Here is a 12,146-nt window from a genome sequence, read left to right as displayed (position 1 = left end):
GTCATCGATGGAAGTGACATCACTAGAGGTGCTGACGTAACAGCTTCCCCTTGATCCAAGAGGGAAGCAGACGCCACTGGCGGAGGGATACAAAATGGCTGACCCCATGACATCACCAGCAGCGCTGATGCCACGGCTTACCTCTGACTCGAAGAAGCAGCAATCGTCACTGGTGGAAAAATACAAAATGGCTGACCTTGGCTACCAACGAAGATGAGGCCAGGAGGAGGGGGGAGAGCCTTGGTAGCATGAGGTGGGGGGAGGCGAGCATCCAAGAAGTGCGTCAGCAAACCCTCCAAGGAGGGTGGTCCCCGTACCCCAAGCGACCCCCAGAATGCCGCCGTTTTGGACGCCTCTGATTCTGAAACGAAAGAAACTGATGAAGAAGCCTCCTCCCTCTCGGGAATCAAATTAACTCCCGAAGAAAAAGGGGTGACATTACATAAATCAGCCTGAGGGCCTCCCAATACTTCCAACAACGAATTGATGGATGAAAAGGAAGGAGACAAAGGCGCAGCACTAGCATGGGGTGTGACTGCTGCAGGAGACGAAGCATCGGGAAAAGGAGAAGAAAATCCCTCCCATGAAGGAAGAGTAGAAACTCTACGATGCTCCCTCTTACTATAAAATAACTTCAATTACTATAGAACGACACCTAATACAAGTTCTGTGAGGATCTGTCACTCAAGAAGCCAAAAAACGAGAACACAAGAAACCTTGAGTACCTGGGCACACACGTTGGCGAGGCCAGAAGGAGCAGAAGAAGCCATAATAAAAGCGCGCACACACACACAGAAACACAAGCATAAAAGGGCAATGAACCGGCTAAAGGCTGAGAGAGGTCAACCACAACTTTTGCCCAAGCAGTTAACCCTCTTCCGCCGACTGGACGTATTTTACGTCGACATTTTTTGTCTCCCGTGTACCGACTGGACGTATTTTACGTCTACTTACAAAAGTTTTTTTTTTAAATTCGCGGAAAAATACTTATAGGCCTACCAGCCTAAAACTTTTGAATCACGCGCCTTGGGGGATGCTGGGAGTTCACGGATCAAGGTGTTGTTTTGTTTACAATCGTTACGCAGGCGCGCAAGCGCGAATTTCTTTCTTGCCGCACTAAAAAGTATCTGACATCATTTTTGTACCATTGTAAATTAACCGTTACATGAAGTATTATATATGAAAATGTGCGCATTTTTATGTAGAATACAGCACTAAAATACTCATGATTGTAGCTTTTATCAGTTTTGAGATATTTTCATATAAATAACGATAAGTGCCAAAATTTCAACCTTCGGTCAACTTTGACTCTACCGAAATGGTCGAAAAACGCAATTGTAAGCTAAAACGCTTATATTCTAGTAATATTCAAGGATTTACCTTCATTTTGCAACAAATTGGAAGTCTCTAGCACAATATTTCGATTTATGGTGAATTTATGAAACAAATAACATTTTCTTTACGTCCGAGCGGTAACTCTTCCAAAAAAATCATACGTGCGATTGTGGTAATGTTTGCACCATTTTAAATTAGCCGTTACATAAAGTTTTATATATGAAAATGTGCGCAATTTCATGTAGAATACAACAAAAAATAATTGAAGGTTGTAGCTTTTCTCATTTTTGAAATATTTGCATATAAATCACGATAAATAGAAAAAAACTACGTTCAATCAACTTTGACTCTACCGAAATGATCGAAAAACGCAATTGTAAGCTAAAACTCTTACAGTCTAGTAATATTCAGTCATTTATCTTCATCTTGAAACAAATTCGAAGTCTCTAGCAAAATATTTAGATTTATGGTGAATTTTAAAAAAAATCTTTCCTTCCATCCGCGCGCGGATTCTCCGCCACAAATCTCCGAAATACGTACGTCCCATTCTCGGAATATTTGCTCCGTTTCATATTAGGCATTTCATAGAGTTTTATTTATGAAAATATGCGCAATTTCATGTAGAATAAAACAAAAAATATTTGAAGGTTGTAGCTTTTCTTAATTCCAAAATAATTGCATATAAAAAATATATATATAAAAAAATTCGACATTCGGTCAACTTTAACTCGTCAGATATGGTCGAAAACTGGTATTGTAAGCTAATACTCTTACAGTATAGTAATATTCAATCATTTTTCTTCCTTTTGAAAGAAATTGGAAGTCTCTAGGACAATATTTAGATTTATGGTGAATTTTTGAAAAAAATATTTGTTTACGTCCGTGCGTTACGAATTCATGCATTATTTTGTGATAATATTTTCTCTGTGTTGCTTTTATCGTTTTACAATGTGTTATATACCAAAATGATCGCAATTTAGTGTACAATACAACGAGAAAAAAGTAACTTGTTACCTTTAACCGTTTTGCGCACAGAGCGATTTGAATACAATTATATATGAAATTTCGTTTTTGAGCTATCATATATCGCATTATTTATATATGATAATGATAAATTTTTTCATTTCTGATGGTTGCATACTAAACTTTAGGCAATGACAATAAAAGGAGCCAAAAATGAACTCTTAATCTTGAAAACTAAGCGCGCTGTGATTTTTTGACAAAAATATTTTTTCCGCTTCCGCGCTCACTCCGAAACTCCTCCGGCACACAGGAGACAATTTTTTATTTACTGCTCCGGCGTAAGAGGGTTAAGAAAAGACTGAACGCTGTGACGTGGGTGTGTGGTCCTTAACCACTTTTCACCCGATATACATACGCGTTGCAAAGTTTCACAAGATTCCTTGCTTTTCATCTGTGATTTAACTGGATCCAGCTGGGCGCTAGAAAATGATCCTATTGTTAAGACAGAAGGTTTGTTTGCGTATGAACAATATTAAATTCGAAAGTACTTGTGACTAGTATTAATTCCACGTCCTAGTAACAATCAATCCCATGATCTCATGAATATCCAATTCCAAGTCCTCAAGTCTATTAATTCCATGTCCTAGTGACAATCAATTCCACATTCTCATGACAATTAATTCCAAGTCCTAGTGGTTATTAACCCTGAAACGCCTATTGGATGTATTTTACATTGACGAAAATTGTCTGTCAGGTGCTTAATTGAAGTAAAATACATCGACGCTAAAAAGTTTTTTAAATATCGCGGAAAAATAGTTATAGGCCTACTTGGCAAAAAATTTTTAATCACGCGCCTTGAAGAATGCTGGGAGTTCACGGATCAAGCTGTTGTTTTGTTTACAACCGTTACCCAGGTGCGCATGCATGAATTTCTTTCTTCTCGCACTAAAAAGCATCAGCGACACATTTCAGAAGTTATTTCATTGCTTTGTCGTAATTTTTACACCATTTCATAATAGCCGTTACATAGAGTTTTATATATGAAAATGTGCGTAATTTCATATAGAATACAACAAAAAACAACCCATGGTTGTAACTTTTATAGTTTTTGAAATATTTTCATATAAATCATGATGAGTGCCTAAATTTCAACCTTCGGTCAATTTTGACTCGACCGATATGGTCGAAAAATGCAATTGTAAGCTAAATCTCTTACATTCTAGTAATATTCAATCATTTACCTTCATTTTGCAACAAATTGGAAGTCTCTAGCACAATATTTTGATTTATGGTGAATTTTTTCCTTACGTCTGTGCAGTAACTCTGCCGAAAAAATCAGAAATTCTTTCGTCAGATTGTCATAATGTTTCCAGCATTTTATATTAGCCGTTACATAAAGTTTTATATATGAAAATGTGCACAATTTCATGTAGAATACAAAAAAACAACCCATGGTTGTAGCTTTTGTCAGTTTTGAAATATTTTCATATAAATCACGATAAGTGCCTAAATTTCAACCTTCAGTCAAATTTGACGGGACCAAAATGGTCGAAAAACTTAATTGTAACCTAAAACTCTTACATTCTAGTAATATTCAATCATTTACCTTCATTTTGCAACAAACTGGAAGTCTCTTAGCACAATATTTTGATTTATGGTGAATTTTAACAAAAAACTTTCCTTATGCCTGCGTGGTAACTGCCGAAAAAATGAGAAATTCTCCCGTCAGTTTGTCATGTTTGTCATAATGTTTGCACCGTTTTATATTAGCCGTTACATAAAGTTTTATATATGAAAATGGTCAAAAACGCAATTGTAAGCTAAAACACTTAACATTCTAGTAATATTCAATCATTTACCTTCAATTTGCAACAAATTGGAAGTCTCTAACACAATATTTCAATTTATGGTGAATTTCTGAAAAAAACTTTCCTTACGTCTGCGTGGTAACTCTTCCGAAAAAATCAGAACAACTTTCGTCGGATTGTCATAATGTTTGCACCGTTTTATATTAGCCGTTACATAAAGTTTTATATATGAAAATGTGCACAATTTCATGTAGAATGCAACAAAAAAACAACCCATGGTTGTAGCTATTATCAGTTTTGAAATATTTTCATATAAATCACGATAAGTGCCAAAATTTCAACCTTAGGTAAACTTAGACTCTACCAAAATGGTAGAAAAATGCAACTGTAAGCTAAAACTTACATTCTAGTAATATTCAATCATTTACCTTCATTTTGCAACAAATTGGAAGTCTCTAGCACAATATTTTGATTTATGGTGAATTTTTTCCTTACGTCTGTGCAGTAACTCTGCCTAAAAAATCAGAAATTCTTTCGTCAGATTGTCATAATGTTTCCAGCATTTTATATTAGCCATTACATAAAGTTTTATATATGAAAATGTGCACAATTCCATGTAGAATACAAAAAACAACCCATGGTTGTAGCTTTTGTCAGTTTTGAAATATTTTCATATAAATCACGATAAGTGCCTAAATTTCAACCTTCAGTCAAATTTGACGGGACCAAAATGGTAGAAAAACTTAATTGTAACCTAAAACTCTTTCATTCTAGTAATATTCAATCATTTACCTTCATTTTGCAACAAATTGGAAGTCTCTAGCACAATATTTTGATTTATGGTGAATTTTAACAAAAAACTTTCCTTATGTCTGCGTGGTAACTGCCGAAAAAATCAAAAATTCTCCCGTCAGTTTGTCATAATGTTTGCACAGTTTTATATTAGCCGTTACATAAAGTTTTATATATGAAAATGGTCAAAAAAACGCAATTGTAAGCTAAAACACTTAACATTCTAGTAATATTCAATCATTTACCTTCAATTTGCAACAAATTGGATGTCTCTAACACAATATTTCAATTTATGGTGAATTTCTGAAAAAAACTTTCCTTACGTCTGCGTGGTAACTCTTCCGAAAAAATCAGAACAACTTTCGTCGGATTGTCATAATGTTTGCACCGCTTTATATTAGCCGTTACATAAAGTTTTATATATGAAAATGTGCACAATTTCATGTAGAATGCAACAAAAAAACAACCCATGGTTGTAGCTATTATCAGTTTTGAAATATTTTCATATAAATCACGATAACTGCCAAAATTTCAACCTTAGGTAAACTTAGACTCTACCAAAATGGTAGAAAAATGCAACTGTAAGCTAAAACTTACATTCTAGTAATATTCAATCATTTACCTTCATTTTGCAACAAATTGGAAGTCTCTAGCACAATATTTTGATTTATGGTGAATTTTTTAATAAAACTTTTTCCTTACGTTCACGCGGTAACTGCCAAAAAAAAATCAAAATTCTTTCATCAGATTGTCGTAATGTTTACACTGTTTTATATTAGCTGTTTCATAAAGTTTTATATATGAAAATGTGCGCAATTTTATGTAGAATACAACAAAAAATAACTCTTGGTTGTAGCTTTTATCAGTTTTGAAATATTTTCATATAAATCACAATAAATAGAAAAAATTTGACCTTCGGTCAACTTGAATTTGACCGAAATGGTCAAAAACTGCAATTGTAAGCTACAACACTTACAGTCTAGTAATATTCAATCAATTACCTTCATTTTGCAACAAACGGGAAGTCTCTAGCACAATATTTTGATTTATGGTGCATTTTTTAAAACTAACTTTTTTTACGTCAGCGCGTTACGAATTCATGCATCATATTGTAATAATATTTTCTCTGTGTTGGTTTGATCATTTTACAATTTGTTATATACAAAAATCATTGCAATTTAGTGTACAATAAATGAAAAAAAATGAACTCATTAGCTTTAACCGTTTTGCTCACAGCGTGATTTATATACAATTATATATGAAATTTTTTTTGCGCTGTCATATATTCCAATATTTATATATGATAATGATATTTTTTTTCATTTCTGATGGTTGCATACTAAACTTCAGGCAATGACAAAAATAGGAGATAAAAATTAACTCTTAATCTTGAAAAGTAAGCGTGCTGTGATTTTTTTTTTTTAACTTTATTTCCGCTTCAGCACTCACTCCCGAACGCCGCTGGCATATGGGAGACACTTTCGGAAATACCGGCTTGGCATTTAAGGGCTAATTCCAAATCATTGTGACGGTCATTCCATGTCCTTATGATGATCAATTCAGGTCTTCATGACTATCAATTCCAAAATACTTTTGGGACATCAATTCAAAGGTCCTTGTGACTGTTCATTCCAGATCCTTTAGTGACTTTAATTCCAAAGTCCTCGTGACTATTAATTCAAAAGTCCTTGTGACTATCATTGTCAAAGGTCCTTTGGGGATAATTCAAAAGTCCTTGTGACTAAACATTCCAAGTCCTTTAGGGAAGTCAATTCCAAAGTCCCTGTGAAACTCTCGACTCAAAAGTCATTGTGACTATCCATTCAAAAGTCTCAGTGACCATTACTTCAAAAACTCCTTTATGGGCGTCAACAATCAACAGGTCCTCATAACCATCAATTCTAAGAGTACTTTCATAAGTGAAAATTGCAACATTCCTTTAGTGTTAGAAGTAAATGTAATTAATATCTGAGAGCAATGGAAAATGACAAGAGTTCCTTCTTTCCTGAATGCCTGAAAAATTTAAGGAACATGTCCTTTCTTGATATCATACTTATGGAGGGTCGAGTCATAAACAAGACCACAATTTCCAAAAGATTACTGTGTCCTTTGTACAAAAAGCAGTGAAACTTGTTGAAGTGTGTGTAAAATGACTATTAATGCATAGAACTAATCATAGAAAACTCCCAATAGACAGCATGCAATTAAGCCTACTACTCCTAAATATGATACATCTTACTAATAAGCAGACATCAGACAATACAAGATACCAGGAGATGGGTGCTCTAAAAAGTTGTTTTAGGTCCCTTACATAGAAATTTTCAAACTTCCACCTATTCTGCAAGCAAATGCTTTGTCTTACCTGCAATCTGGCTGATCATATAAAAGAGCCCACTTTCTGGTAACCAAGACTTATAAACATCTAAATTCACAAGACCTATAAATTCTTTAAATCATATATGAACAGATAAGAGCAGATGAGTGATGGCTTTTACTACTATAAGGTTACCTTTTCCATCACATCTTTACTCCCAACTTCCTGTATGGCAAGTAGACTGAAGCCATTCTCTAGAATTGTTCGACAAACCACCTCCAGAACACCAGGATTCGATATCTGAAAAATGATCAAAACTGTAATAGATGCAAAATACAAACAATGCACCTCACATTTCAGATAAAACAATATGTACCTCACATTCTATAAAAAAAAAAAAAAAAGTTTTCTAACTTCTCATTTTTGTTCAAAAGCTTTTATCAGTCTTAGGTTTATGTGTGTACATATTGGTAATGTATCACTTTGCCAAAGTAACACTAAGCCCCTACCCTGCAAAATATTTAAATCTCAATAAACTCTCTCTTTCTCTCTCAGATAACAGAATTTTGCACCATACTGAATTCTTGGCTAACTAAAAACCCCAGATGCTGTCTGTATGTTATACATACTGGAGGGTCACCCAAAAAGAATCCAATTGTCTGATTATCTAGGGAACTTGTGATATATTTAGAAATACAATTATTTCTGGTGAGACAGGAGCAATCAGCTCACTGAATAGCTTTCAAGGTGAGAATGGCACATTATATGGACCTGTTGGTGTGACAGCATAAGGGGATACAGCTAAAAAGATGAATGGTACCTACCTGGATAGGTAAAAGCAACTTTAATTGGAGTAATGGTAACCATTGTTTTATAGAAACAATGGTCATACAGATTACAAAACTTGCTTGCATCAACCAGAAAATCTCAATTACAAGGCCACTATACCAATCATATTAGGGGCAAAAATGATTAATATTCTATATGTTTGGAAGCCATCAAGTACATTGTATCTGATGTACGAGTAAGAAAAAGTGTATGTCTATATATGTGTGTTATAGGTAAGGAGATATGTAATGAAAAATGAGCGCTGTTATGAACGAGAGGATTCCATAATCTTTTGTGTTCCTCACTGGTCATTGGAAGAGTGGTTTACATGCTCACCCACCGATTCGGTAGTCCCGAGTTCGATTCTGCGCTCTGCCAACATGGAATCAAGAGGAATTTATTTCCAGTGACTAGAAATTAATTTCTCAATATAATGTGCTTCGGATCCCACAATTAGCCAGGTACCAATTGGTTCCTAGCAATGTAAAAATAGTTAATCCTTCAGGCAAGCCCTAGAAAAGATGTTGATCAGCCCAGTGGTCATGTTAAACTAAGATATACTTAAACATTTTTTTCTGCCTGGAGACAAAGCAAAACTCTTTTTGCATTCTGTTATTGAGATTCAGTGCTTCTATGAGGTGGTGTGATGCTGGAGTCATGCATGGAAGAATGAATACTCAGCACTCAGTTGTTTGATTTCAGTGAACATGGTATTAGAGAATGACCGGAAGTATGATAGCAATGTGATCAGAAACATGCAAATCGCATGTTTAGTACGTGGAACTCGTTGAGATGTCCGAGTGTCCATCGCTTAGATTGTCAAGTGATGCATGACTTAATGGAATCTACCTCCTCATAGAACTTATGTGTCAGTGATGTAACACTGAAAGGGAGGGTCCTTACCAGTGAGCTTGTGCATTTGTATACGATATTACGTATACCCTTCTCGAGGGGTTTCCATAAACTTTTGTGCACTGCAGATCTAGAATTTGCTTTGGGCATGAAGGTTTACAATAGTACCTTGATAGTGACAGGATGGCCATAGAAGGTAAGTATGACATCTTATTAATGCCTTTTTTTTTTACAGTGTCTGGTGTTATGCAGTGAACTTCATTATTCCTTTTCATGTCTCACATGTTGTTATATCTTAATTGGAACCCTGTCTTCCTTCTGAAAGGAACTATGAGTGGACCCCATGAGGATATCTGTTAGAGGAAGGTGTTAATGGACTATTACTATGTGACATTTATTTATAGAATGGTCATGTCAATGTTTGAATGGAGGCATTTCATTTTCTACACAACAGTAGATGAGGTTTTGATGTAATGTGGTTTTATAGATTTTGGGATTGGTATTCTTTAGTTTCCCATGTGTTGCTGGAGACCAATCCGTTCTCTATGAAAAATTTCTCTGGTTTTAATTTTGGTTCATTCTTTGAATTGCTTAATTCTGTTTTCTTGGTAGATAGAGCCTTGCTTGTTTTCTAAAATAAAGTTTATTTTTGTAGCTCAGAGTTAAAATCAGTAGCTTATGCTAATTTAGAGTGGTCTCTCTGTGTATCAAGAATACAATAACTAACCTTATCTTTAGTCAACTGTTGAAGGTTCCAAGTAGCTATTCTGATGACTGGTCGGCCATTAACATTACCATCAAATACTTCGCTGACAATGGGGCGTTCGGATCTGTTGTAGAACATTAAGGATTACTTGATATTATAAAATGTTTAATAGAAAATTAAATTTTTTTTCTTCTACCAAAGTACAATAGCCTATAATAAATTCAATTTGGCAAAACTAAACAAAAGGGATAATCTCTTTTAAAAATACAGATGTGCTTTTCTTATTTTAACATAATAGATGATCTTTTGTTTACTGTTTTCATAAAATACATCTATTACACTTATCTATAGAGTTGAGGGTTAATATTCCTATTTTACTCAGATTTACAGCAAGGATAATCGAGTATCCCTTTTCTACCTCTTGTCTTTTTAAAGAACATTTAAATGACAACTAATCAAACCCTGGCCTAGTTGCTTCTATCCCTGGGGTAGTAACTACCATATTAAAACACAAATTAAATATCAAACATCATTGAGAAGGAAAATGAAAATTTGTCTAAACTAAGTAGGAAAATATGAGTATTCAGACCCTAATATATTAGTCTCTTCGCTTTTGCGAAAGACTGTTTGTTTCTGCTTACGACTGTCATTCGTAAGTATTTCTGGTTCCTTCCATCTCCTATGTGATATCTTAGTAGAGTGGTTCAAACAGATAAGTTGAAAAAAGGTATAACAACTTTATTCTGTAACTCCATAATAAGAGATGCAGTTCGGTCCGGAGACCGATATGTTTGAACGCTGGTACAGAACTGACATTCTAAAGCATCACGTCGATAGCGAAACATTAGCTATCTCAGCGATTCATATAAAAACATACGTAGTCCGCCGGCTCGGAAGTTACAAGTTTCCGGCGTAGGTTAACAGGTCAACCGCTTCCCATGGAAGTTGTTGTGCAAAGTTATCAGTAATGCAAAACGATGACAATGTAAACAGATTTAAACCAGGCTACTGCAGACAGCGCATAGCGTAATCTAGATCTGCATTGGTCACGTATGCGCCTCCTAATGCCTGACCTCAGGTCATGGTTTTTTATTTACAGATTCCTGTAATTCAATAATGTATTTATTACATTAGCTCGGTTCAGCTACCATTCAAGCCTTGAATAACAAAAGTTTACTTTAAACATTGTTTCTTAGGAGCGTGCTCGTAACATATGTTTAGGTATAAAAACATAATAAGTGATTAAATGCATAAAAAGGTTCTGTTACATACCCTTTTTGACATATTCATAAACAAAGATAAATGCATGGAAAATCTAGATCCATGTTTGGTAATAATAATGATTAGGTACCCAAAAATAATAAAAAGGTAAAAATCAAAAGATTAACATGTATACATGATTAATATGATAATAGGTAACCTGATTAAGAATAGTGGTTACTGACAGATTATGGTAATAGGTAACCTGATTAAGAATAGTGGTTACTGACAGATTAATAACATGATCATGGATAATTGTTAAAGAGTACTTGTCACTCTTTGTAATATGTAAACATAACGGTACAGATTAATATATAGGGCTGGTATATTTTATTAGGTGCCCGAAAAATACCTTTAGGAGTATATTAATGTATAAGATTAGACTATAATATTTTATTAGGTGCCCGGGAGATACTATAACTGTTCAAACGCAAAGGCGTGAGTCTTTCTTGTCATACATTTTTGCCAGCATACAGACCGCTTTTCACACACAACACAATTCCAGACAATTTCCCTAGGCACAAAACGAAATGGCCAGTTTCAGGCGGCCCTAAACTCAAACGACTTGAGTTTAACGGGTACGTCAACTGGACGGGACAATAACGTTTCCTTGGAGATCCTTCTGTGTATGCCTCAGCCTACGCCCAAGCAAAGATGTTGACGGCGATAACCAATATGGCCGTCACGCTGAACACGGCCAGCAGAATGTAGTAACCAAAGATTTTCTCCACCTGCATAAGTCGATGAAACGCGTGGTTCATCTCAGCCAGTTGCGTCAAACGATGAGCCACCCGCGCGTTGTATGGGAGAGGTAGTGATGGGATAATTGTAGACGCCCAAGTATAGTTCGAAATACGCCTTCTCATGTATTATCGTGTTGACCCCTCTGACGGTGTATCGTAGATGTCCCCGTACAACCATCAGCTGCTACAAAGATTGGGGAATGGGCGGTGGTCCAACTTGGCATAAGACGTGGAAACCGGCTTTGTCGTAACGGATCCAGGAACCATTATTCATTCTGTAATTGAATTTATTACTGTAAAAGGGATAAAGTTTCCCCAGACAACCTTCGCTTGTATGAGAGAGAGAGCCGTTTAGCACTATGCCTAACTGACATGAATCCGTTGATATAGGATAGAATTCAAAAGAGTCAGCTGTACAAATTTTATTATTCATGGCTTCTGAACAGTGAGTGAGTTTATCTAAGTCTTTAATGACTGTAAATGATTTCCGATGAGAAGAAATCAGAACATGCCCCGTCAAATTGGATATTACTGGACTTGAGTTA

At 35.3% G+C, this 12,146-nt stretch overlaps 1 protein-coding gene across 2 annotated transcripts in view; it reads right to left on the bottom strand.

Annotated features, from left to right (window-relative positions):
• The window catches only part of LOC135219778 (endonuclease/exonuclease/phosphatase family domain-containing protein 1-like), a gene marked incomplete at its 5' end in the record, with an annotated part of 134,150 nt that extends 124,428 nt beyond the window's left edge, over positions 1-9,722 (bottom strand). For both annotated transcript variants that reach the window (XM_064256829.1, XM_064256830.1), the window contains 2 exon segments: positions 7,408-7,512; positions 9,620-9,722. In XM_064256829.1, coding sequence (XP_064112899.1) covers positions 7,408-7,512; positions 9,620-9,722 — 208 coding nt within the window.
• Positions 9,723-12,146: the final 2,424 nt, after the last annotated feature.

This window comes from Macrobrachium nipponense, chromosome 1 (assembly GCF_015104395.2).
Source record: "Macrobrachium nipponense isolate FS-2020 chromosome 1, ASM1510439v2, whole genome shotgun sequence".
In the NCBI taxonomy this organism is placed as follows: Eukaryota; Metazoa; Arthropoda; class Malacostraca; order Decapoda; family Palaemonidae; genus Macrobrachium; species Macrobrachium nipponense.
The sequence above is the reverse complement of the archived record's forward strand: the minus strand, read 5'-3'. Positions and strand labels throughout refer to the sequence as shown.